This window comes from Melanerpes formicivorus, unplaced genomic scaffold, assembly GCF_026170545.1.
Source record: "Melanerpes formicivorus ecotype bairdi unplaced genomic scaffold, bMelFor1.0.p_v2 SCAF_3, whole genome shotgun sequence".
NCBI classification, from domain to species: domain Eukaryota; kingdom Metazoa; phylum Chordata; class Aves; order Piciformes; family Picidae; genus Melanerpes; species Melanerpes formicivorus.
This window is the reverse complement of record NW_027142355.1, coordinates 26611850-26638904: the sequence shown is the minus strand read 5'-3', so window position 1 is coordinate 26638904 and position 27055 is coordinate 26611850. Positions and strand designations below refer to the sequence as shown.

Below are 27055 nucleotides of genomic sequence, written 5' to 3'. Positions count from 1 at the left end.
TTCTAGCACCTCAATGTCCTTGGAATGAGGGGCCCAAAATTGAATGTAGGATTACAGGTGTGCCTTCACCAATGCCCAGCTCAGGGTGACAATTCTCACCATGGTCCTGCTGGCCACGCTATTGCTGATCCAGGACAGGATGCTGGTGGCCTTCTTGGCCACCTGGGCACATGCCTGCTGGTGCCCAGCCCCTCCAGGTGCTTCACTGCTGGGCAGTTTCCAGCCACTTTACGTGAAGCCTGGAGCCTTCCTGGGGTCGTTGTGACCCAAGTGTAGGACCCAGCACTTGGTCGTGTCGAACCTCATCCCCTTGTCCTTGGCCCATCGATCAAGCCTGGCCAGACCCTCCAGCAGCCCAGCACTGGTCCCAGTACCAAGCTGCGGTGTCACTACGCCGCACAAGCCCGGCGGGCGGAGCAGGCTGGGCTCTGGGCTCTGGGCTCGGCTCAGCCCCGCGCATGCGCAGCGCGCCCCTCACCACGGTGGCAGCGCCGTCGGCGCCTGTCCCGCCCCACTTCCATTACCGACAGCTCGGCGACCCAATGGTGGGAAGAGCGGCGCGGTGATTGACAGCCGCGCCGGAGCAAGGCGGAGGCGGTGGTAGCCTCGCCCCCTCCCGGCGCGGTCTCTTCACGGCGGCATCGGCGGCTCCATTTTCTCCCGCTCCCGCGGCCCCGCAGAGCCCGGCTCGCTTCAGCCCCGGCCGGCGGAGAGACACCAGAGAGACGCCCCTCCCTCGCACCCCGTTCTGCCCTCCCCCGCGCCGCCATGAATGAGGAATACGACGTGATCGTGCTGGGCACCGGCCTCACGGTGAGGAGGAGCCGCCGCCGCTCGCCCGCCTGGGCCTCAGGCCTGCCGCGGGCGGCCGCCGCCCTGCCCCGCCCCACTGTCCCACTCCCCCCCCCACCCCCACCCCCACCCCCACCCCCATGCTGCCCTCCCTTTAGACCCTGTCTGCTTCTGGTCCCCAGCCCCCCCCACCCCCATCGCTCACCCCGGTGCTGATCCTCGCTCCCCTCCCGGCGCCGGTGGCCTTTTGCCCGTCTGTCACCTGATTGTCACCTCCCCCCACCCTCCCAGCCCTGGGGGCTGCGCCCTTCCCCTCCCGCCTCCGGTACCCGGGTCCTGGCTCTCTCTCCTGGGTGCTGGGTCCCTTCGCCAGTGTCTCACCTGATTATCAGCCTCCACCATCACACGCCCTTGTGGCTTTTTTGTCCTTTTCTTGTTCTGTCACCTCATCGTTGTAGCCCTGCCCCCGCCAAATGGGGTGCCTGGCTTGCCCCCTCAGCCCCAACTATTACCTGGAGGTGCCTGTGTGGCTTCCAGCTTCCCTCTCCCCATATTACTCTGAGTACCCCTCTAAAATATTGTCCTGGGGTGCCTAAATTTCTGCTCCTCCTCCCTGCTCCCTACCCCAAAAATATTACCCTAGGATGCCTGGGTTCCTATTTCTGCCTCCCACTATTACGGGGGGGTGCTTGAGTTTCTGCCCTCCTTCCCCTCCATCATTACTCTGGCATGCCTGGGGTCTTATTTCCTTATCCCAGTATCACCGGGGGGGTGCTGGTGGGGTTTGGTTCCTACTCCCCACCCCCCAAAAATATTACCCTGGGGTGTCTGGGTTTTTGCTTCCCTTCCAAATACTACCCTGAGGTGCCTAGATTCTCTTCCCTCCTCTCCCTCACCCCCGACATATGGGTCCTTAGCCCTGTCTAATTATCCTCCCTCCCCCATCACTATTTCAGCCGGTACATCTTCGATCCCTCCCCACCCCCATTTTCTGGTCCTTTGGCCCCATCCCTACCTAGACCCCACGGGCTGAGTTCTGGGTTTTTCTAGGATTATAGTAGCCCCATGTTAGGATGTGTGCCCCAGCCCCCCCGGGGCCGAGCCCATCTCCTGGGAGGCCCCCTGATCCCCGCTTCTTTGCCTTCGGGGGGGGGGGGTGTGTGTTTGTGTGTTAAAAGAGGCCCCAGGAAATGCAGTTGTTTAGCAGAGGGAGGGCGGGGGGGACACAACGGACAATAAAACGCCAACGGGGATTTACTGCTTGCTTTTTATTTATTTTATGTATTTATTAGTTCCTTTTCCCCTGCACCATCCCCTACCCCAAACCCCAGGTGGCTGCAGGTCCACCATGGAGCTGTGCCCTTCCCAGAGCCGCGCTCAGCTTAGGGTGGAGGCAAACCTGGTTTATCCCCCCCCCCCCCCCCCCCCCTTCCTTCTCCATCCCTGCTCCGCCTTTGCAGCCTTCGGCTCTTCATCCAGCCCTGACTGCAGCAGGAGGGGGATGGGGAGGCGGGCGAGTCCTGCACGCCTGTCAAATTTGTCCGATTACCATCCTCCCCCCCCCCTCCCCCTCCGAAAATCACATCCTTTCCTACGTTGTCTCTTCATCTCGGTCATCCCCGAGGAAGGCTGACAGCTGAGGGCACTTGGGGGGTGCGGCAGAGAGAAGGGGATGAGCCACGGTGGGGCTTTGTCCTATTGTGGAGGATGCAGTGCTGCTGGCTGCCGACGTAGGGGGGTAAAAGAGACACAAAAATGGCAGAGCTGCTGCCTGTGAGGATTTCTGGGGTGGAGAGGGCGATTTCTCCTGGTTCCTGCCTTCCTTCGAGCAGGCACATCACTGCAGGTTGAGAAGGAGCTGAAGGGTGGATTGCAGGTTACAAATAAGAGGCATTGTTTGAGGAAGGAGGGGAAAGAAAATCCAATATGGAGGAGAGGAGGTTTTTCCCCTTGCTATTAAAGAGCCTTTCCTGCTGTTGTTTCCTCCTGCTGACGGAGAGAGGGGACTAGACAAAGAGAGATCTTTGGGGTTAGCCCTGAGGGATTTTCCCCACTTCCCTTAGGCCTGGTCATTAGAAATAGATCTGCTTCCAACTGTGGTTTTTGGTGCTGTGATTGATGGGGGGGCTGCCATCCATAGTGTCTGCTGACAGGAGCTGGGGCACATGGTTGCTGAAGGCAGATCTGGTTGGTTCTCATCATCATTCGCCTGTTTTGAGTATGGGATTAATGGCAACAAACCCAGGATGTGGCACAAAAAGAAATGTTGCAGAGTGTGGGAAGCGTCTTCCCAGCTGCTGCCCTAGGGTAAACCAAACTTTCCTGGTTGCTTTCATTCCTTTCTCTCTCAAGGTCCTCTTTGAGGTAGCAAGAACAAATTAGGAGGTGAAAGCTTCATGTCTTTGAGAGGGAAAGCTGCAGTTCTGTCCTGAAACCTGTCTCTGGCTCAGCCAAACAGGGAGAGGGACTTTTTGGGGGGAGGTGAAATATAATGAGCTTCTAGTGAAGGGGCCTCAAATAGATTCCCAGCGCCATTAAAATGTAAATGTATGCTTTAGAGTGAGCTGTGGTATCAAGTTGGTAAGCACCCTGCTTAATCTCCAACTGACAAATGCCAATGTAAATTTGACAAAAGGCCTCTTGTGAAATCACTCTTAAGACAAGCTCATGCTAATGATCAGCAGTTGAGTTAAAAAGGAATAAATTAGGGCCCTGTCTTAAGGTGCTGCTTGACCAAACTCCACAGCCCGAGAGTGTTCTGGAGCCCGTATTTTGCTTCTGATGTGCAGGCTTTACGTCTCAAATACCAATTAGAACAGGATGGGCTTCATCTTGAGTTGAGCAGTGAGTGAATGGAAACCAGAAGTCCTGGTCCAGCCATGACATTCCCCATCCTAAAATGCATGGTGTTGGCTCAACCGTGGTAGATGGTGTGAGTAGTGCTGGAGCAGAGTCTGGTTCAGGCTGGGCTGCAGAACTGTTCCTGTAGTCAGATAAGGCATAAAAGTTGTGGCTTGGTGGTTGCTCCTCCAACTTTGTTGTGGTGGCAGAGTTGGGCTTCCTGAGGAAAAGGAACTGGAAAACACGCTGTGTAGACACATTCTGGCATCTCTTTCCTTTTCCAGAGAGCTGTCATGAAACTTCTGATGGTGTTTTCAGCCAGCCTTTCCTTCAAGCTGGCCCTTACAGGTGCACTGTAGTGACAGAGTCCTGTCAGGCTGTTGTAGCTCAGGGGGCTTGTCTCCTCTCTGAAAAGCTTGACTTGCACCTCAAGTGCTGATCTTGATGCTGCCTGAATGAGCTCAGCTGGGGGTCTCGTTTGGGCACTGTGCCTCTCTACCAGGCTACCTGCGGGGTCTTAAATCATGTCCCATGAGAGTTACCAGTTTACTTATCCCAGCATCCATCAGTAGGACCAGTACAATAAAATAGCTGTAGGACCATTTTGGAGAGGTGAGACACACATAAACTCCACTGTTGATGGATCTAAGAGCACAACATGAGTATTTCAGGTGCTAATCTCTTCTTCAAGCAATAAGGAAGAGCTCAGGCAGCTTTAGGACTGGGATTACCGGCACTAATGTATTTGAACTTTTTCCTTTATCTATGCTGATTGATTGGAGACCCCATTGCCATGCCAAGCTTGTAAAAATGTCTTAGCACCACGGGGAAAAATAATCCCAGAGCATTTTTAATCCTGAATTAGTGCTGATAAGACAGCTTCCAACTTACAGGAGGTGTAATTAACGTCACAGTGCTGAGACAAGAGAGCTGAGATCCTCTCGATCCTTCTGTGCATTGAGTGGTGGTGAAGTGTTTCACTGTGGGTGCTCACTACAGGACAGGTGTTTGCAAAGTGCTGTTGGATCTGGCTGTTCTGACATGAGAGCTGGGAGGTCATCCAGCTGCTGTATCCTGGAGGTGCTGCTGGGAATGGCTCCTCTGAGTTGCTCAAGTCTTGCAGTCACAGAATTGTTTTGGTTGGATGAGACCTCTAAGATCATCTAACCCAACCATTAACCCAGTGCTGCCAGGTCACCACTAAACCATGGCCCTCAGCAACACATCTAGGCAAATCTGTCTGGGGCTGGGGACTCCCCTACTGCCCTGGGTGGTGTGGTCTGGGGCTTGACAACCCCTTTGGGGAAGAAATTGCTCCTCATGTCCAACCTAAACCTGCCTTGGCACAGCTTGGAGCCATTTCCTCTTATCACTTTTCCCATCACTTGTTTCTTGGGAGAAGAGACCAACCCCACCCAACTCCAACCCCTTTTAAGGGATTTGTGCAGAGTCTGAAGGTCTCCCCTCAGCCTCCTTTTCTCCAGGTTCAACGACCCCAGTTCCTTCAGCTGCTTCTCACCAGACCTGTTCTCCACACCCTTCACCAGCTTCATTACCTTGCTCTGGACATGCTCCAGCCCCTCAGTGTCCTTTTTGGAGTGGGGGGCCCAAAACTGAAGGCAAGATTTGAAGTTTAGCCTCACCAGTGTTCAGACTAGGAGGACAATTGCTTCTTAAATGTCTTTGAGCTCCTTGTGTTGGGCCTGCTGGGTGTGTCATGCATTGCAGATTAGGCAGCATCCTTGTCCTGCTGCACAAACCCATTTTTAATCTGGAGGGGGTAACCAGCAAAGCTGGAGAATGTCTTTCCAGGCTGAAGAGCACCCAGTGTTTTTATTTTTCAGAATGGTGTTTTCATCTGACTTTTCATTTCCACCTCTGTGGCCTGGAAATGGCTTGGCACTTGCTCCCCAGGAAGTTTGGGAGTGGGATGTTGTGCCCTCTGATAGCTGTTTGTTATCTCCTTTCTGTGCTCCAGATAATGTGGGTTATTTGATTTGAATTTTGGGTATAATTAAACTTATCTTGTTAGTCCCAGTAGATGAACTCCATGTTCCTGCTGGGTTTTCACTGGTTGCAGGCACTAATCTTCTTACCTGCCAGCTGCCTCCACCAACCTTAAAGCTGCATAAGCCTATTGCAAAGATACACCTTCACTTTCTGAAGGACCAGAGTAACCAAAGTCTGCTTCAAAACAGACTTAATTGTAGAGGCACAGGCCTCATGGCTTGAAGAACCTAAATGAATAAATAAATCAAAGTGACTTCTAGGTCCAGGTGGAATGTCCCTGCCCTTTGCATCATCCCATGGTTGTGCGAGTGCAGCAAATAGTTGCTTTTACTTACAGCTAAGCAGAGCTTTGAGTCTTGCTCCTTGGAGTCTGTTGTGGTAGATGGATTCCATCATAGAACGCCCCGAGTTGGAAGGGACCATGAAGATCATCTAGTTCCAACCCCCGCCTCACAACACACCAGGTTGCTCAAGGCCTCAGCCAGCCTGGTCTTAAACAATCCAGGGATGAGATGTCTACAAATTCTCTGGGCAGCCTGGTCCGGTGTGTCACCATCCTCATGGTAAAGAACTTCTTCTTGATGTCCAATCTAAATCTCCCCTGCTCCGATTTCATAGTATCATAGTATCAGTCAGGGTTGGAAGGGACCACAAGGATCATCTAGTTCCAACCCCCCTGCCATGGGCAGGGACACCCCACACTAGATCAGCCTGGCCAGAGCTTCATCCAGCCTGGTCTTAAACACCTCCAGGGACAGGGCCCCGACCACCTCCCTGGACAACCCATTGCAGGGTTTCACCACTCTCATGGTGAAGAACCTCCTCCTCACATCCAGCCTGAATCTCTCCACCTCCAGCTTCATTCCATTCCCCCTAGTCCTGTCACTACTTGAGATCCTGAGAAGTCCTTCTCCAGCCTTCCTGTAGGCCCCCTTCAGATACTGGAAGGCCACAATGAGGTCACCTCGGAGCCTTCTCTTCTGCAGACTGAACAGCCCCAACTCCTTCAGTCTGTCCTCATTTCAAGCTGTTGTCCCTTTTCCTATCGCCACAGGACTTACAAATTGTCCCTTTCCAACTTTCCTGTAGTCCCCCTCAAGTACTGGAAGGCAGCTGTAGGGTCTCCCTGGAGCCTTCTCTCTCCAGAGTGAACAGACCCAACTCCCTCAGCCTGTCCTCATAGGAGAATATGAGGTGGAATAACTTGAGTGATGGTAATAAGCTGTGTGCAACCTCTTGTTCACCATGGCCAGACTCTGTCTAAGAAAGATCTCTTGCTGTACCAGAGCCCGTTCTCAGAGGGCTTTTGCACGATGTTTTGTGCAGAGTCCTCCCTTCAGTCCTGTTAGATGGCCCAGCGTTGGCTCAAGTTTCCACCAGTCTGTCTGAGCCATTCTGAGCTGCTGTCCTACTTGGAGAAAGTCCATGTAAACCTTCTTGCATCCCTCAGTCACTGAGGGCTTCTGCATGCAGCAAGGCCAGTTGTGAGCAGCTTGTGCAAGTGGGGGAAGAGCTGGTGGGCTGAAGCAAGCATGGGATCACCAATATCTCTGAGTTAGCAGAGTCTGGAGAAGGGGAGGCTGAGGGGAGACCTCGCTGCTCCCTACAGCTCCCTGAAAGGAGGTTGTGGTGAGGTGGGGGTCGGTCTCTTTGCCCTAGTATCAGATGATAGAATGAGAGGAAATGGCCTCAAATTGTGCCAGGAGAGGTTTAGGTTGGAGATTAGAAAGGATTTCTTACCTGTAAGAGTGGTGAGGCATTGGAACAGGCTGCCCAGGATGGTGGTGGAGTCACCATCCATGGAGGTGTTTAAGAAACGTGTGGACATGGCACTTTGGAGTGTGGTTTGATGGCTATGGTGGTGTTAAGCTGATGGTTGGACTCAGTGATCTTAGAGGTATTTTCCAGCCAAAACAACCCCATTATTCTGTCCCTTATTCCTGTTGTTCTTCCCCATGGATTTGAGAGGAAAGTGCTATCTCTACCTTTCTGCTGCACGCTGCTCCCTGCTGCTGCGCTCTGCGGCCATTTGCAGCGGCCGAGCTGCGCCGCAGCCGGCATTGATTGCTCTGACTTGCTCTGTCATTCATTGAGCAGCAGAACAGCAGCAGCTCTGGGGAGCCTGGTGTAACCTGAGCTGGCTGAGCTGTGGATTCTAGTGGCACAATGTGACTGTCATTTGTACCAACTGTCATTTGAGGTGGAGGTGCTCAACCTCAAGTGGATACCTGGAGCTCTCCCCTGCTCTGTCTTGATGCCCTTCTCAGTGTTGGCAGCGGCTCAGTTTTACCCCTTTGTGTGGTGTTGATATTTATAGTTTATGTGGCCAGCAGGTCAAGGGAAGTGGTTCTTCCCCTCTGCTCTGCCCTTATGGGGCCACATCTGGAGTATTGTGTCCACTTCTGGCCTCTCTCAGACAGGGATATACCGGAGAGTGTCCAGTGGAGGCTATGAGGGTGGTGAAGGGGCTGGAACATCTGTCTGATGAGGAGAGGCCGAGAGGCCTGGGGCTGAAGGGAGATCTTGTTAATGTTTATAAATACCTGAAGGATGGGTGTCAAGAAGGGGCCAGTCTCTTTTCAGTGGTGTCCTCTGGAGTAAGACAAGAGGCAATGGACACAAACTGGAACACAGGAAGTTCCACCTCAACAGGAGGAGAAACTTCACTTTGAAGATGCTGGAGCCCTGGAGCAGGCTGCCCAGCTAGAGACTTTCAGAATCCTTCTGGATGCCTTCCTGCTTTGGCAGGGGGATTGGACTGGATGATCTCCAGAGGTCCCTTCCAACCCCTACCGTTGTATGAGAAAGAGCCAGGTTTGAACTCTGCTGCTTGCCCTTTTCCACTTGCAGTCTAAACTCTCTCCTTATCAGCTCAGGCTGTTTGTTTTCCTCGCTCCCTGACCCCAACAACATCATGACACATGAAGCAGTTCCGAGACCCAGACTGGTTGCACCAGGGCAACCAGAAAGGAATTGCTGAGCTGGGAGGATAAATCTATTGTCCCTCTCATGTGTTTTATGACCGAGCCGTGGCCTCGTCAGCTGTGAAGGGAAGCGAGGGTGAAAGAATTTGAGTGCTCCGGGGCTCTGGGGGAGCCTGGGAGATAGAATGGAGGCTGCTCAGTGAGCCTTGGATGAAAAAGTACTGTGATACCTCCACTTCCATCACCAGAATGGGTGTGAATTAAGATTTAAAAGGTGCTTAGGACATCTTAAATCTTCTGCTGGGACTCTGATTTGCTTGAGGGGGATGCTGGCTTAGAATCACAGATTTGTTTTGGTTGGAGAAGACCTCTAGGATTGAGTCCAACAGTCAGTCTGACACCACCATGGCCTCTAAACCGTGTCCCAAAGTGCCATGTGCACGTTCCTTGAACACCTGCAGGGATGGTGACTCCACCACCTCGCCAAGCAGCCTATTCCAATGTCTGACCACTCCTGCAGGGAAGAAATGTTTCCTGATATCCGACCGAAACCTCCCCTGGCATAATTTGAGGTCATTCCTCTCATTCTATCACCTGATGCTAGGGAGAAGAGACCAACCCCCACCTCACTCCAACCAATCAATGAGGTCTCCCCTCAGCCTCCTCCAGGCTAAACAAGCCCAAGTTCCCTCAGCTGCTCCTCACAAGACTTTTTCTCCAGACCCTTCACCAGCTTCATTGCCCTTCTCTGAACACACTGCAGCACTTCAATGTCCTTGCAGTGAGGGTCCCAAAACTGAATCCAGGATTCAAGGTGTGGCCTCACCAGTGCTGGGTTACAGAGGCAGTTTGGGCAGGCAAGCTGTGTAAGAGATACAGGCTCATTGGGAAGCAGTGAGTGAAGTAATCTGAGAAGATAGAGCAAGAAATGCTTTGAAGCTTCTTCAGATGGGTGAAGGGAATCAGCTGACATCAAGGCTGCAGAAGCTACATTCTGCAACATGTCCAGAGGTGTAACTTTGTCCCTCTGACTGATACTTCTGTTGGTTTGAAATGTTAGTTGGCTTCCTTGTGGCTCAGCTCCAGCATGGACACTGGCAGTCTTAAAGCACCATCTGGCAGAGATGGCCTGCCAGGTTTTTGGAAGATGTTCCGGGGGGAATAAAACCATAGGTTGGAGCAAAGAGTCAAACCAGAGCCTTCTCCTAGAGCTCATTGAAGTGTGGCTTAAATGAGATGATGCTGGCTAGAGGGGATGCACTTGGTCTGTCCCATGTTGCCTGTGGTAAATCATTAACACCTGAACTGACACCATAAAAGCCACCTCTGCTTTCACTGCCCTCAGTCTCAAAGGGCTCATGGTGCTCTCAAGTAGGGCCTTAGCTCAGAGTTCGGTGCAGTTTTGTCTTCTGTAGGGGTCCTCTGCTTTCTTTAAGGTATGGTGAAGCAATGGAGGGACATGAGTGATCTGGAGTCTGAGGAGGTATGGTGCTGGAAGGAGCAGCTGGTGGGTCATGCAGAGGTTTGGCGGAAAGCACTGTGGGTAATTCAAGATCTGTGGTGACCATGAAGCCTTGCCATCACCCATGGCTGAGGTTCCCCACAACTTCAGGGATTAAACTCAGAGTGTCTCATTCTTGTCATGCACCAGGCAGGCGGCTCCAGCTTTGTTCTTCAGTGCCTTGGCTGAATTCCTGTGGCACCTTGATGGGTAATAGGCTGTTCAGCAGTGCCTGGCTCTCCCAGTAGAGAAGGTTTTCCTGTTGCCACCTGGAAGTTCAAAACTAGCAAGTCCTCACACAGGCGATCCCTGCCAGCCATCTGTGCACCTACAGATGTTGAGACACTTAGGGGGAAAAAACACACAGAATCATGGAACACTTGAGGTTGGGTGGGACCTCTCTAAAGGTTGTCTAGTCCAATTGCCCTTCACTCAGCAGGGACATCTGCAGCAAGAGCAGGTTGCTCAGAGCCCAGGCAACCTGGCCTGGAATGGTTCCAGGGATGGGGCATCTACCACCTTGCTGGGCAACCTGGGACAGGGTCTCACCAACTGCAGTGGAAGAAATGTCTTCCTTCTCTCTAGTCTAAATCTCCCTCTTTTACTTCAAAACCATCACCCTTTGTCCTGTCACAACAGGCCCTGCTAAAAGCTCTCTCCCTGGCTTTCTTCTTGGCCCCTTTAAGTTCTGAAAGGTCCCAAGAGGGTCTCTCTGGAGCCTTCTCTTCTCCATGCTGAACAACCCCAGCTCTCTCAGCCTGGCCCTCCCATCATTGTTGTGGCCTCCTCTGGCCCTGCTCCATTAGGTCCATATCTCTGCTGTGCTGAGGACTCCAGAGCTGGTCCTAGCACTTCAGGTGGGGTCTCAGCAGAGCAGACAAAAGCCCCTCCTGCAAGCTGTCCTTACCATTGCTTTGTCTTTGACTGGTGAAGTTGCAGATGGCTTTAAAAGCTTCCTTTACACCAAGGATTTAGCAGGGTTAGGATTTGCAGGTCAGGGACACAATGGAGGCATTTTGCTTTCTGAGTGGTTTCCTAGAATTGGAGAATGGTTTGGGTTGGAAGGGACCTCTAGTCCAACATTTCTGCAGCGAGCAGAACTAGAGCAGACTGCTCAGAGCTCAAGGCTAACTTGGCCTTGACCACTTCCAGGGATGGAGAAGGTTTGTCTGAGTGTGGTTGACCAGTGCTGCTGTGACACGGGTTGAAATAAGCCTCCTCCATGTCACAGCAGGGGGGAAGTGATGCACAAGGGGGGTCCTGAGTACTCCACAGGGAGAAATGCTCATGGAGCATGCATCACAGAAATTCTTTACAGTGAGGGTGATGAGACACTGGAGCAGGTTGCTCAGAGAGGTTGTGGATGCCTCTTCTGTGGAGGCATTCAAGGCCAGGTTGGATAAGGCCTAAGCAACCTGGTCTAGTGGGAGGTGTGCCTGCCCATATTTGGGAGGGGGGTGTGGTGTGTGTGGAACAAGATGATCTTTAAGGTCCCTTCCAACCCAAACTGTTCTATGAATCTCTGAAGGATCTCACGGAGGTGTAGATCTTTGCAAGAGCCACAAGCTGCTAATTCTACTTGCCTCTGGGCAAGTAGAGGTGCAGTGGTGGCACCTCTCAGCAGCTGAATGTGGGGTTTTACAGGCTGAATAAAACACTGATGGTGGATGAGAACTCCAGTGCAGAAAAGAAAGGGCAGTAAAAGCTCCACCATGAGGTCTCCTAAAGCTGCAGATCCTCAAGTTTCTGTTAAGCTCTTAGGCTTGTGAGTGCTGGATCTGGTGACTGGGTTAGTGGCAAAGTTGTGTTTTAATGAGGCTTTAGCTCTGCAGGTTCTTAGCTGGCTCTGCAAGCTACAATTCAGGTCCCTCTGCAATTAACCTCTTGGAGTGGTGTTCAGACGTGGCAGCTGATCGGCTGCTCCAAGTCATGCTGGTGGTTTTAATCTCAGCTGGCACATAGCAAGGATAGCAAAGTGTCTGCTGAGGTGATAAAGCTCCCAAATGGCTTCATTTTGGTCTTTGTGACCTCTGTGAGCAGCTGTTGACTCTTATGCATGTCCCAGTGTGGTAAAGATCAATTCCAGTGTAGTGGGGGCTGCAAGGGGCCTATGGAGATCATCCAGTCCAACCCCCTTGCTAAAGCAACAGCACCCACAGCAGATTGCCCAGCATCACAATGACCAGGTGGGTTTTGAATCTCTCCAGAGAAGGAGACTTCACAGCCTGTCTGGGCAGCCTGCTCCACCATCCTTGCAGCAATGAATTTTCTCCTTCTATTCAGATGGAACCTCCTGAGTTCCATTTTTGTGCCCCTTGTCAGTGGTGCCTAGTGACAGGACAAGACTCAGGCTGCTCTTCTCCAGGCTCAACAGCCCCAGAGCTCTCAGGCTTTCCTCCTCACAGAGATGCTTCAGGCCCCTCAGTATCTTTGTAGCCTTCACTGGACTCTCTCCAGTTCCCTGTCTCTCTTGAAGTGGGGAGCCCAGAACTGGATCCACTACTCCAGGTGTGGCCTGGCTAGGGCAGAGTTGTGCTCCTGCTGTCACTCATGTGTGAGGGTGTTGTCTCTCTATGGGCATCCTTAAACTGATAACTGGTGGTTTAGGAGTAGGGAATTTCCTCATCTGGCCCAAAAGCATGAACCTCCCAGAAATGCCCTCAGGGGAGCCCTGGTAGGTGGTGATTGTGTGGTTCAGACCTCTTGGTTGTCTTGCCCAGAGGAGACAAGGAGCCTAGTAAGGGGTTAATCTCAGCTAGAAGGCTTTTACTGCACCTCTTAGTTCTGCAGCGAGGCAACGGGTTGGGTTCCTTTCAAAGGACTCTGCAGAAGCCTTCCCATCTAGACATGCTGCAGGCTGTCTGAGCATGCTCTCTGGGAGAACATCCTTGTGCAAAAGGAGACTCAAGCACAGCTGACACCTCATTTGCTTCCTCTTTGTCTAGGAATGCATCCTCTCTGGGATCATGTCGGTGAATGGAAAGAAGGTTCTCCACATGGACCGTAACTCTTACTACGGAGGGGAAAGTGCATCCATTACACCTCTGGAGGATGTGAGTACAGAGGCTGACACCCACCTAGTGTCTCCTCCCTGGCTCCCAATTTGCTCCTAAGGGCTTCCTGGGAGTAGGAATGTTTGACAAGAGGTTGGATTTGATGATCTCAGAGGGCTCTTCCCACCTCAACAGTTCTGTGGTGCTTCCATACCAGATAATAGTGGGGGGAAGCCTGTGTCTGTGTACTTGGTGGGTGTTGCCTGTAGTTGCCAACCCAGAAGCATGCAGCACTTGGAGTCATGGAATCATTTTGTTTGGAAGAGCCCTTTTAAAATTATTGAGTCCAACCATTAACCCAGCACTGCCAGGTCACCACTAAACTATGGCCCTCAGCACCACAGCTACACAGCTTGGAAATATTTCTGGGGGCAATGATTCAAACACTGCCCTGGGCAGCCTGTTCCCTTTCCATGAAGAACTTGTTCCTCACATCCAACCTAAACCTCCCCTGGTGCAACCTGAGGCTGTTTCCTCTCATTCTATCACTTATGTGGGAGAAGAGACTAACCCTCACCTAGCTCCAACCTCCTTTCAGGTAGTTGTAGAGAGCTAGGAGAGGTCCCCTCAGTTTCCTTTTTCCCCAGACTGAACAGCCCCAGTTCCCTCATCTGCTCCTCACCAGACCTGTTATCCAGACCCTTTACCACCTTTGTTGCCCTTCTCTAGACATGCTCCAGCTTCTCAATGTCCTTCTTGCAATGAAAGGCCCAAAACCAAAGCCAGGATTTGAGGTGTGGCCTCACCAGTGCCCTGTCCAGGGGAACGGTCCCTGCCCTGGTCCCCACCCTGATCCAGAGGGACAGTCCCTGCCCCTGGCCACACTATTGCTGATCCAAGCCAGCATGTTTGTGGCCTTCTTGGCCTGCAGGGCACACACTGGTTCATCTTCAGCCACTTGACCAGCACTCACAGGTCCTTTTCCATCAGGAAGTTTCAACCATTCTGCCCCAATCCTGGAGGATTCCTGGGGGTGTTGTGACCCAGGTGTGGGACCCAGCACTTGGCCTTGTTGAACCTCATCCTATTGGCCTCAGCTCATTGAGCCACCTGGCCAAATTTTGCAGAGCCTCCGTACCTTGAAGCAGATCAACACTCATGCCCAACATGATGTTATCTGCCATCAGATTGGTCATCCAGATCATTGATAAAGGCATAAGAGAGAACTGGCCCCAGCACTGAGCCCTTATGACCCACTTATGACCGGGCACCAACTGCAGTGCCCTCCATTCCCCACCACTCCTTGGACCTGGCCATCCAGCCAGTCCTTAACCCAGCAAAGTCTCAACCCATCCAAGCTGTGAGCAGCTAGTTTCTGCATAAGGATGCTGTGGGAAACTCTGCCAACAGCTTTACTGAAGTACAGCTAGACAACATTCACTCAGCCTTCCCCTCATCCACTAGGTGGTCACCTTGTTGTGCAAGGAGATCAGGTTAGTTGAGCAGGACTTGTCCTTCATAATTCAGTGCTGACTGGGCCTGAGTGCCTGGCTGTCCTGCATGTGCTGTGTGATGGCACTCAAGATGGTCTTCTCCATGACCTTCCCTGGCACTGAGGTCAGGCTGACAGGAGGTTTAATGCCCCACAGCCAGATGTTAACATTTTGGTTTAACTCCTTCTGTTGCCATTGATGGCCAGTGTTAACATTTTGGCTGTACTTCTGCCCTTGATGGCCAACATTTGTGTCCTCTTTGATGTTACACTTGGTGCTTGGTCTGTGAGGACTTCCAGCTAGATAGATGCCAGCTCATGTGCTCACTGCTTACACCCTGTTGTACCCCCAAAGCTGTTGGCAAGGCTGATTCATGAGATGTAAGGAAACGTTTCCTCTCTTTGCTGCTCAACCAGGTTAAACACTTAGGTTGAGAACCATGACCTGGGGTAGGCAGAATCCTGCCTACTTCTGAAGCAGATGTTTGGAGCAGATTATCTACCTTAAACATCATTTCAGTTCAGGTGGTCATCACTTCCCAAGCTTCAAGCCTCGGAAAGACTAGAGTGATGCTGCCTGATTCTTGCTGTAGGGACCCCCTGCACGTGCTGTGTGTTGCACCAAAACTCAAAGCGGAGCTGAAATGTTGCCCAGAAGCCTGCTGAGAAGAGCTTGATGCTCAGATTGAGGAGATGTGGGGGTGGAAAGTGTGTACGTGGGTGGGAGAAATTTTAGCCATAGTTACTTCCTCTACTACATCTTGCTTTGTGTTCTCTCTTGAAGCTCTACAAAAGGTTTAATCTGCCAGGAACTCCACCAGAATCGATGGGGCGAGGAAGGGACTGGAACGTGGACCTCATTCCAAAATTCCTTATGGCTAACGGTAAGTGAGGGCTGAGCAGCTTCCAAGCCTGCCTCCTAAGCTTAGCCTCATGCCACAAGTACCACAGCTGCTCCTCTGTAGGATGTTTTGGCCGTGGACCTTTCAAACCGAGAAGATGCAGCTTGGAGCATGCATCACTGGTGCGACTGGGAGGTCTGGACGTCTGTTTTCCAGCGTCCTCTCTGACCGTGTTTGTGTTTCTAGCTAGAGTTACTGCCATGAAAACTGTGCCTTGTGGTTCTTCCATGGCTTAGGAAGAAATGGTGGGCTCCATGGGGACCTTTAATCCCCTTTGCTCCTGTTTTCTGGCTTGCAGACACGGTCGTCCCTTAGTGGTGCTACAAATCCTCAGTCTTTATGCATTCCAGCACTGGGAAAGGTCTTCTAGACCAAGTCCACTCTTGGTAAACTGGTTACCAGTTCAGGCAAGTTTCACAGTATCACAGTATCACACAGTATAACTAAGGTTGGAAGAGACCTCGAGGATCATCGAGTCCAACCTGTCACCACAGACCCACGACTAGACCATGGCACCAAGTGCCACGTCCAGTCCCCTCTTGAACACCTCCAGGGACGGTGACTCCACCACCTCCCTGGGCAGCACATCCCAATGACAAACGACTCGCTCGGTGAAGAACTTTCTCCTCACCTCGAGTCTAAACCTCCCCTGGTGCAGCTTGAGACTGTGTCCCCTTGTTCTGGTGCTGGTTGCCTGGGAGAAGAGACCAACCCCTTCCTGGCTACAACCACCCTTCAGGTAGTTGTAGAGGGCAATGAGGTCACTCCTGAGCCTCCTCTTCTCCAGGCTAAACAATCCCAGCTCCCTCAGCCTCTCCTCATAGGGCTGTGCTCAAGGCCTCTCCCCTGCCTTGTTGCCCTTCTCTGGACACGTTCAAGTGTTTCGATGTCCTTCTTAAACTGAGGGGCCCAGAACTGGACACAGTACTCAAGGTGTGGCCTAACCAATGCAGAGTACAGGGGCACAATGACCTCCCTGCTCCTGCTGGCCACTCTTCCTAATGCAGGCCAGGGTCATCTCCTTGTTCCAGACACTAGCCAGTTGCTTCAGGAATCTCTAGTCTGTGAAGCATGAGGAAGTAGATGTGCAGTGTCAGTCCTGGCTCAGGTTTAGTGCAGGAGAAGATTTGATACAAGATTCCAGTCAAGGTTTGGTTTGTCTGGCCTCAGCTTGCACTGTGGTGCATTTTGAAGGGTCAGCAACCCCCTGGGGGTTTGACACCTGGTGGGGATAATAAGTGGACATGTGCTGGCCCTTGCAAGCCAGCAGCTAGTTTGTGGTTAAGTTGGCTGGACAAGACAATAGGAAACCAGTGTGATGGGTTGTTATCATCATCATGAAGATGATCAAGTCTGGAAGCCCCCTGCTGTGAGGACAGGCTGAGAGAGTTGAGGTTGTTCAGCCTGCAGAACTGAAGCTTCCAGGGAGACCTTCTGGTGGCCTTTCAGTACTTAAAAGGGCCAAGAAGAAAGCTGGGGACAGACTTTTCAGCAGGGCCTGTTGTGACAGGACGAGGGGTGATGGTTTGAGGCTAAAAGGGGAGATTTTGACTGGAGAGGTGGAAGGTGAGACACTGGAACTGGTTGCCCAGAGAGGTTGTGGATGTCCCATCCCTGGAATCATTCCAGGTCATGTTTTTGGGGACTCTGAGCAACCTGCCCTAGTGGGAGATGTCCCTGCCTGTGACAGGGGGGTTGAACTAGATGACCTTGAAAGGTCCCTTCCAACCCAAACCAGTGTATGATTCCATGACAGCTAACACTTAGGTCGTGCTAGATGTGAATAGTGAGGATGAGGAGCTGCTGTGCTCCAAAGCCGTGACCTTGTTTGGCATGTTGAGTGTGATGGAGCTACAGGGAGCAAAGAGCAGCCATGCTCTGCAGTGGATTAACATGCTGCAGAATGGCTTTTACTCAGGGGAGTGATGAAAGCCACAGGAGTGAGAAAGAAGCTGTGAGGAACACATAAAACTACCTCATAATTGCACTAGTGAGTATCTGGCACACTTGGTCTGTTACACAAGGGTGTAAGAGCTGTGTGGGTTGAACATGGTGCTGCCATTGAAGGGTCTGCTGTGCTGGAAGAACTCTCTGTCCTCCTGGCTATAGATCAACTGGCTGACTTGTGCCAAACCTCCTTTCCAGGTCAGTTGGTAAAGATGCTGCTCTACACAGAAGTCACTCGCTACTTAGACTTCAAGGTGATCGAGGGGAGCTTCGTCTACAAGGGAGGGAAGATCTACAAAGTTCCTTCCACTGAGGCAGAAGCTTTGGCATCCAGTGAGTAGTTGCACCTTACTTACTTCCTCCTGAGGCTACCATCTCTAGACAAAGGTCTCTGCCACCCACATGTCAGGATGTCCTATGCTTGATGCTCGTCATATGTGTAGACTCCATCTCAATATCAAGCCATGCTTAGCATGGATGTCTTCCACATCTCACCTGGCTTCAAACACCACTTACAGTGTGAGCCTTGAGCTTCCTGAGCCTTCAGTTACTCTCTTCTTGGAGCTTTCAAGCTGTTCATTCTGTGGCTCATCTGGTGGGAATCTGGCAGTATTTAACCTCTCCAGGAGGTTACATATGGGGCTTCTGCTCCCAGCTCTGCCATGAAGATTGCACCTTGAGCCCTTGCTGGGTGGGACTTGTGCGTGAAAAATGTTGGTGATGTTCATCAGCAGGCACATAGGAATGACTGATTCCAACCTGTGGCATCTACCTCCAGTCTTAATGGCTGTCTACCTAAATTTCACCCTTCTGATCATTCCCAGTTGTGTGGTGAAATAATTAGGAGATAACAGAGGGTGGTCCAAGAACTTCAGATGTAGCATCAAAAGTCTCCTGATAGTCTGAATCCTGGGAATGAGACTCATAGTACATGGCTTGTTAATAGCTTGGAGCCATCTTCATGGCAGATACTCCTGGTGGTTGTGAAGTCATCAGGTGATCCTTCCATTTGGCCACATTGCTGTTTTGTAAGTGGTCTCCTCAGACTCTCACTGGCAGAAGCAGGAGGTGCCTTTGGTGCTATCTCTGTCTTCATGTTTCAACAAGTCCAATCCGGCTTCTAGTTCATGTAAAATCAACACATAAAGGGTTGGGAGCTTTGACCCTCACATCACCTGTTTGTTCCTTGGTGAGGAGAGCACACCAGCATTTGCTTTGATGGAACTGGGATCACCACTAAGTCTGGTAGATACCAAACACGGTCTCTGCTTGGGGAAGATCAGGTTGGGCTTTTCACTGAGCTAAGTGGAAACTGCTCTCCAGTTTCTGAGGCTTTCCCTCAGTTGGAAGTAGCATGTGTCAGCCTCCAGCCATGCCTTGAGAAAACTGGCTGGTACCACTTCTTGGTCTACACCAGGACAAGTCTCTGTGGAGCTTTAGGGAGGTGAGAGGCCTCAAGCACAAGCCTTATGAGGAGAGGCTGAGGGAGCTGGGGTTGCTTAGCCTGGAGAAGAGGAGGCTCGGAGGAGACCTTATTGCTGTCTACAACTACCTGAAGGGAGGTTGTAGCCAGGAGGGGGTTGGTCTCTTCTCCCAGGCCACCAGCACCAGAACAAGAGGATACAGTCTCAGACTGCACCAGGGGAAGTTTAGGCTCAAGGTGAGGAGAAAGTTCTTCCCAGAAAGAGAGATTGGCCATTGGGATATGCTGCCCAAGGAGGTGGTGGAGTCACCATCCCTGGAGGTGTTCAAGAGGGGATTGGATGTGGCACTTGGAACCATGGTTTAGGGGTCATGAGGTCTTGGGTGCCAGGTTGGACTTGATGATCTTTGAGGTCTTTTCCAACCTTATTGATTCTATGATTCTATGATATGTTAGAATAGAATAGAATTAACCAGGTTGGAAAAGACCTTCCAGATCATCAAGTCCAACTTATCACCCAACACCACCTAGTCAACTAAACCATGGCACCAAGTGTCCCATCCTGACTCTTCTTAAACATCTCCAGTGAGGGTGACTCCATCACCTCCCTGGGCAGCCCATTCCAATGGCCAGTCACTCTTTCTGTGAAGAACTTCTTCTGAACCTCCAGCCTAAACCTCCCTTGGCACAGCTTGAGACTGTGTCCTCTTGTTCTGGTGCTGGTTGCCTGGGGGAAGCGACCAACCTCCACCTGGCTACTGCCTTGCTTCAGGTAGTTGTAGAGAGCAGTAAGGTCTCCCCTGAGCCTCCTCCAGGCTAAGCAATCCCAGCTCCCTCAGCCCCTCCTCATAGGGCTTGTGTTCCAAACCCCTCCCCAGCTTTGTTAGTGTGGAAGTAGCATGTGTAAGCCTCCAGCCATGGCTTGAGAAAGGATGGTGGTGTAGCACCTCCTTGTCTACGTCAGGAGAGCTGCTTCATGTCAGACGCTGGTGCCTCCCACTTGAACAGAGAGCCTCGGTGAGAGCGCTGGGGGCCGGGTCGCAGGTGGCGAGGCGGCGCTGGCAGCGGCTGCCGGTCGCTGGCCGGCTGCGGCAGCGGGCAGGCCCCGCGCGGCGGTGTGGCGCTGACGCTGCCCTGGTTTGCAGGCCTGATGGGCTTGTTCGAGAAGCGCCGCTTCAGGAAGTTCCTGGTCTACGTTGCCAACTTCGACGAGAGCGACCCCCGCACCTTCGAGGGCGTGGACCCCAAGAAGACCACCATGCGTGACGTCTACAAGAAGTTTGACCTGGGGCAGGATGTCATTGACTTCACAGGCCACGCTCTGGCACTCTACAGGACTGATGAGTAAGTGCTGCCGCCGCTGCCTCCCCGGGCCGTGCACTCACAGAGCCTGGGGGAGACCTTTCAGGTCACGGAGTCCAGCCGCTGACTCAGCACTGACAGGTCAGCCCTAGCCACGTCCCTCAGCACCACATCTCCTTGGCTTTGAAACCCTTCCAGGGATGGGGACTCCAACACTGCCCTGGGCAGCCTGTTCCTCAAGGGGAAGAAATTCTTCCTCATGTCCAACCTCCCCTGGGGAAACCTGAGGTCTTTTCCACTTGTTCTATGGGAGAGGAGACCAACTCCTACCTGATTCCAGCCTCCTTTCAGGGAATTGTAGAGAACCAGAACTTCTCCCCTCAGCCTCCTTTTCTGCAGGCTGAACAACCCCAATTCTCTCAGTTGCTCCTCACGAGATTTGTGCTCTAGACCCTTCACCAGCTTTGTTGCCTTCCTCTGGACACACTCCAGCCCCTTAATGTCCTTCTTGGAGTGAGGGACCCCAAAACCTCACCAGTGCCCAGTACAGGAAGACAATCCCTGCCCTGCTCCTGCTGGCCACACTATTGCTTCTCCAAGCCAGGATGCTAGTGGCCTTCTTGGCCACCTGGGCTAGCTGGGGTGCTGGGAGCCTACATCACAGGCTTTGAGTTGAGTGTAAGATGTCCCCATGAATCTTGAAACACCAGGACCTCTGCTTTCTGGGATTCCTGGGGTTAATGAGATATCTCCTTCTTGCATAAAACCCCTGGTGACACAGAGCCCTCCAAAAAAGGGAACTTCCAGGGAAGTGCTTGCCAGGAGCAGCTGGGTGGTGAGGAAGGAAGCTTCAGGGGAAGTAAATGTTTTTCTCTCTTGGGTGTGTTGTAGTCCAAGTCTTGGTTTGTGAGACCTTGACCCAATGTGTCTGCCCTCTCCAGCTATCTAGATCAACCATGCCAAGAAACAATCAACAGGATTAAGCTCTACAGTGAGTCTCTGGCTAGATATGGGAAGAGCCCCTACCTTTATCCACTCTACGGCCTGGGAGAGCTGCCCCAGGGCTTTGCAAGGTGAGAACTTTGGGGGTTGGACTCCAGGAGTGGTTTTTCTCAACCTTGCTGTGGGACATCAGATGTGTGGAGTCAGTGCTCGGGCTTCCAGAACATGATGCTGGAAGAGCAGTTCTGTGGCTGTTAACAGTTCTCTTCATAGATTCATGGAATAGTTAGGTTAGAAGGGACCTAAAAAATCATTTATTTCCAACTCTCCATGGGCGGGGACACCTTCCACTAGATCAGGTTGCTTAAGGCCTCATCCAGATTGGCCTTCAACACCTCCAGGGATTTGCATACCTGGTGTAGCCTGCAGGTCCTGCACCATAGGACTGTGGGTTATACTGACCAGATTCGTGTTAGCTGGGGTTAATGCTGCCCATAACTGGCTCCAAACACCATCTGATGCCTTACATTGAGGACAGCATTGTCTAAGCAATGTTATTTTGAAGGGGTTAGTGTCTCACATGGGGTTTGTCCAAGTGGAACAGAAGCAGGGTGGGCTGGAAGGGCTGTTAAGAAGCCAACGTGGCCCTGAGGAGCGTGCTCAGGTGGCTTTCCTCTTGCAGGCTAAGTGCTATCTACGGAGGCACCTACATGCTGAACAAGCCCATCGAGGAGATCGTGATAGAGAATGGCAAAGTGGTTGGTGTCAAGTCTGAAGGAGAGGTTGGTGCCTTCTGATTGTTTCCTCAATCCCCACCCCACATGCTGCCTCTCAGAATTGAGGCTGTTGGTCTTCAGTCTGAACAAACACAGCAGAAGACTCCTCATCACAGCACTAGGACCACAACTGCTTGGCCAGTTGTTTTGCCCCATGCCAACTTAAGACATGGTGAGGAGTCTTACTTCTCAGTGGGCTCATTTTAGGAATGAAACCTCCATGAGGGTAGCAAAGTTGTCTTTGGAATTAATCAGGCTGGTGGAACTGGAAAGGAGCTGCCTGCTGGTTTCTAACATGGGTTTGAAACCAGCTCTGCCTTTGACATGAGGCATTGGCAGCTCGGAGCTGGCACGCAGCCTTTCTGCAGCTTCTTCTCAACCTGGTAATATGAAGTTAGGGAGTGTTGGGAGCTAAAAATGTCCTCCCAGCTGGAGCAGGAGCTTCACAGGACAGTTTAGCACTTGCTGGTAGAGTAGTGTGTCCCTTCTGATAATGTGCCCTGGCCAGCAGCAGAGGTGACAGTCCATGCTAGAGTGACGTGTCCAAGTGCAGGCAGCCTGAAGGCTTCAAATTGGACAAATCTGGAACTCTTGGTGTCAAAATGAGTTCTGAGGGGAACTGATGGACTCCTGTCTGCTGGGTTCCACCTTGCTGCAGTCAGTTATGGTTCTAGACTGGGAGGACTGGACTCTGTAGTGGTTAGAGCTTAAGCATGTGCTGAATGACATGGAGAATATGTGATCACGCAGCTACGTGTGGTCTTCTAGGAGCAATGTGCTGAGGTTTGGCTTGCCCAAGTCAAAGTGTCCTGCTGGCAGTGAAATAAGAACCTGATTCAGGAAGAGCCACTTCAAAATTGCTCTTGGTGTTACCCAAAATCATAGAACAGCAGGGCTTGGAAGGGACCTCTGGAGATCATGAAGTCCAACCCCCTGCCATGACAAATCCACCTAGGGAAGGTCACACAGGAACATGTTCATGTTTTGAATGTCTCCAGAGATGGAGACTCCACCACCTCTCCGGGCAGCCTGCTCCAGTCACCCTTAACTCCTCAAGTTTAGATGCTTTCAGTTTGTGCCCATTGCCCCTTGTCCTGCCACTGGGCACTGCTGATCTGGTTCCTCCCCTCTGCCTGTGTGTGGTGGTCACTGGGGGTCTGTCCCTCTGCAGGTGGCTCGCTGCAAACAGCTCATCTGCGACCCCAGCTACGTCTCAGACCGCGTGACGAAGGTGGGCCAAGTGATTCGGGTAATCTGCATCCTGAGCCACCCCATCAAGAACACCAACGATGCCAACTCCTGCCAGATCATCATTCCACAGAACCAGGTCAACCGGAAATCAGGTGTGTGGAGAGGGGGCGCTGCTGGGGCTCACCTCTCTGGCCTTGAGGGTGGTTGTTAAGTGGCCTTGAGCTGAATGTGTGCTCTGATCACAGAATGGTTTTGGTGGGAAGAGGCCTTTAAGGTCATTGAGTCCAACCTTTAACCCAGCACTGCCAGGTCACCACTAAACTGTGGCCCTCAGCAACACATCTACACAGCTTTGCAATAGCTCCAGGGGTGGTAATTCAACCGCTGCCCTGGGCAGCCTGTTCCAGGGTTTGACAACCCTTTCCATGACGAAATTGTTCTTCATATCCAGTCTAAACCTCTTCTGGTGCAACCTGAGGCTGTTTCTTTTCATCCTGTCACTTGTTCTTTGGGAGCCACCTGGCTCCGACCTCCTTTCAGGGAGTTGTAGAGAGCCACAAGGTCTCCCCTCAGCCTCCTTTTCTCTAGGCTAAACAACCCCAGGTCCCTGAGCTACTCCTCACCTGACCTGCTCTCCAGACCCTTCCCCAGCTGCTTTGCCCTTCTCTGGGCATGTTCCAGCCCCTTGATGTCCTTGGAGTGAGGGGCCCGAAACTGAACCCAGTGTTTGAGGTGTGGCCTTACCAGATGAGATGTCCAGTGAGATGTGACTCCAGCAGGAAAAGGCACTTCCTGCTGCTCCTGTGGCAGCATTTGTGTCCCTGCCCAGAAGCTCTTTCAGGCCCCAGACAGGCTCTGCTTTGTGTAGATTAGGCAAGGGTAGGCAGGAGAAGCTGGGTGCCTGTGGTTGGAAATCTGTGTGAGGAACCCACTTGAGGAAGTGCCCTGGTCTGGCAGAAGTGGTGAGGAGCCTGATGGTGCTCTAGGAGGGGCTGATGGCTGCATGCAGAAGAATACTGGAACAGGTTGTCCAGGGAGGCTGTGGATGCCCCCCTCTTTGGAGGAGTTCAAGGCAGGTTGGATGAGGTCTTGAGCAACCTGGGCTAATGGGAGGTGTCCCTGCCCATGGCTGGGGGGGTTGGAACTAGATGATCTTTAAGGTCCCTTCTGACCCAAACCATTCTGTGAATCTATGAGAAATGATTCCTCACCCTTGACCAGAGGGGTGGGCTGGCTCCTGGAGACCTGTCACAGCCACAGGAAACTGGATTTGAGGGAGCTTAGTGTCATGTTGAGGCTCCTCAGCCAAGAGACAGAGCCGGTAGGGCTGCCGGACAAGAACGGACCTCACTCAAGTGTGCTCCTACACCAGAGAAGGAGGTACAAAGCATCAGGGGGGCAGGGGGATGGGTGTGTGAGGTCAAGGAGGCTTTGGGGCCAGGGCAGGCCTGGTCCAAGCTGTTGATCTTGCCTGGCTCTTGCTGACCTTCTGCTGTGTGTCCCCAGACATCTACGTCTGCATGATCTCCTCCGCACACAACGTGGCGGCTCAGGGCAAGTACATCGCCATCGCCAGCACCACCGTGGAGACTGCCGACCCAGAGAAGGAAATCAAGCCGGCCTTGGACCTCTTGGAGCCCATTGAGCAGAAGTAGGTCCTCAGTGAGCCCTCTCTCCCCCTTCTCACCTTTCTGCTGCTGCTTAGGCCTGAGATGAAGGCTGAGGGGATCTGAAGGACGCTGGGCTGCACTGAGGGGTTCAAACTCTGCAGCTTGGCTGCACAGAATCATAGAGTTGGGTTGGTTGGAAGAGACCTTTCAGATAATTGAGTCCAACCATTAACCCTGCACTGCCAGGGCACCACTAAACTATGGCCCTCAGCAACACTTCTACACAGCTGCTGGTGATTCAACCACTGCCCTGGGCAGCTTGTTCCAGGGCTTAACAACCCTTTCCATGAAGAAATTGTTCTTCATGTCCAACCTAAACCTCCCCTGGGGCAACTAGAGGCTATTTCCTCTCAGCCTGTCACTTGGGATAAGAGACCAACACCCACCTGGCTCCAGCCTCCTTTCAGGGAGAGCCAGAATTTCTCCTCTCAGCCTCCTTTTCTCCAGGCTGAATGACCCCAGTTCCCTCAGCTGCTCCTCACCAGACCTGTTCTCCAGACCCTTCCCCAGCTTTGTTGCCCTTCTCTGGACCCACTCCAGCACCTCAATGTCCTTCTTGGAGTGAGGGGCCCAAAACTGAACCCAGAATTTGAGGTGTGGCCTCACAGGGCAGCATGGTGCCCTGAAGCGCCCACACTGATGTCACCAACACTCCAACCATTCTCAGGCTCTTTTTTTCCCCCTCTTCCAGGTTTGTCAGCATCAGCGACCTGTTTGCCCCAACTGATTTGGGCACTGAAAGCCAGGTGAGTAACTTCTGAGGGCCTAAGCCTGGAGGGGGTCACTAATTTCTGAGGGGCTAAGCTGGGAGTAACCTTGGAGGAGGTGAGAAAGCCCTGAGGGGGTAAGCTTGGAGAGGGTGAGGAGAGCAGCTGAGCTCTCAGCTTCACCTCTTTGCAGATCTTCATCTCTCGCACCTACGATGCCACCACTCACTTTGAGACGACGTGCGACGACATCAAGGATATTTACAAGAGGATGATGGGCTCAGAGTTCGACTTCGAGGAGATGAAGCGCAAGAAGAACGACATCTACGGGGAGGAGGAGCAGCAGTAATGAGAGAATCTCGTTTAATTAGGAGAAATTGCAAATGGGCTCAATATGAATATTAAGGAACTTAATGAAGACTGTAAGGAAATCCAATATTGTAAGGCCTGCTTTTTGTAACCCCCATCTCGGAGAGATTGAAGAGTTCTGCACTGGTGGTGATCCCGGTTTTGGGTTGGTTGTTATTTTTTGGGGACATCATGTGTTAATGATCTCATCTTAGGGGCTGCTGTCCAGAATCTGGCTAATTACTGACTTGATTTCCTAACTAACCTCCCTAAGGGGCAGACCCAACCCTCCTGGTTTTTGGTAGCCGTTGGTGCAGACCTTCGCTAACTCACTGACCAAGCTGTGTCTTGACCTCTGTGTTCTCTCTAACCATTTGTAAGCCACCCTTCATGGTTCTGTGCTTCTGGTGAGCTCAAGTAGAAGGTGACACTTGTCACCCGAGCCTGATTCTATCAAGGTAAAATAGCAACTCTGAGCACTCCATCATTGTGGACAGCATCCCCTTTGTTCCCCTCCCCTCCGCTCCCCCTCTCTCTTTCCCGTCTAACTCTGTGGCAAAGTTGTATCTATCTATGGACAAAGCCCCCCCTCCACCACCATCTCATTGTAGCAGCAAAATGTTGGCTTGGTTCTGGGCACAGAACTTTAACCTTCTCCACTTGGAAGCTTCTCAAACCTCTGTTTACATCGGGTGGGACACAGCTGTGCCTAAAAGGCTCCTCTATTACTATTTTTTTTTTTTTTTGGGTTGGTTTTGTTTTGGTTTTGGGTTTTTTTGTTTGTTTTTTTTTTTTTTTTTTGGTGTTTTAATCTTAATAAAAATTGAGAGAACAAATTACAGAGCAGGCAAGATTGTGGGAGTATTTTTCTGTAGGCTCGGTGGCTTCTGGGAGGACGGACCAAAATGGGCACTGCGGTATCGATATGACAGAGCCTTCTGCTTCTCCTTGTCTCCTTGAAAAGGCTCCAGATGATTTCTGTACTGCGAAGTAAAGCCAAACTCTGGAAACCAGTCCCAGGCTCTCGTCTGATTCACTTCCAAGCTGTGTCAGCAGCACCTCCCCTCTCAGCTCTCTACGGTAAAGGTACTGGTTGCCCAGGGAGGTCGTGGATGCCCTCTCCCTGGAGGTGTTCAAGGCCAGGGTGGATGAGGCTTTGAGCAGCCTGGGCTAGCGGCATCCCTGCTCGCGGGAGCAGGGCGGGGGGTGCGTGCAAGTGGATGATCTTTAAAGTCCCTTCCGCCCTAAACCATTCTGTGACTCTGCCTCTAGATCTCTGCCTGAGAGGGTTGAT

At 52.0% G+C, this 27055-nt stretch overlaps 1 protein-coding gene across 1 annotated transcript; it reads left to right on the top strand.

The window, feature by feature from the left end:
- The first annotated feature begins 606 nt into the window (after positions 1-606).
- Positions 607-26774, top strand: GDI2 (GDP dissociation inhibitor 2). The gene is made up of 11 exons (XM_068169245.1): positions 607-813; positions 13014-13121; positions 15338-15437; positions 17601-17735; positions 19971-20169; positions 21069-21200; positions 21752-21851; positions 23017-23188; positions 24543-24687; positions 25398-25452; positions 25607-26774. Exons 1-11 carry the CDS (start codon positions 769-771, stop codon positions 25760-25762), a joined length of 1347 nt encoding a protein of 448 aa, XP_068025346.1. The 5' UTR covers positions 607-768; the 3' UTR covers positions 25763-26774.
- The last annotated feature ends 281 nt before the right edge of the window (positions 26775-27055 follow it).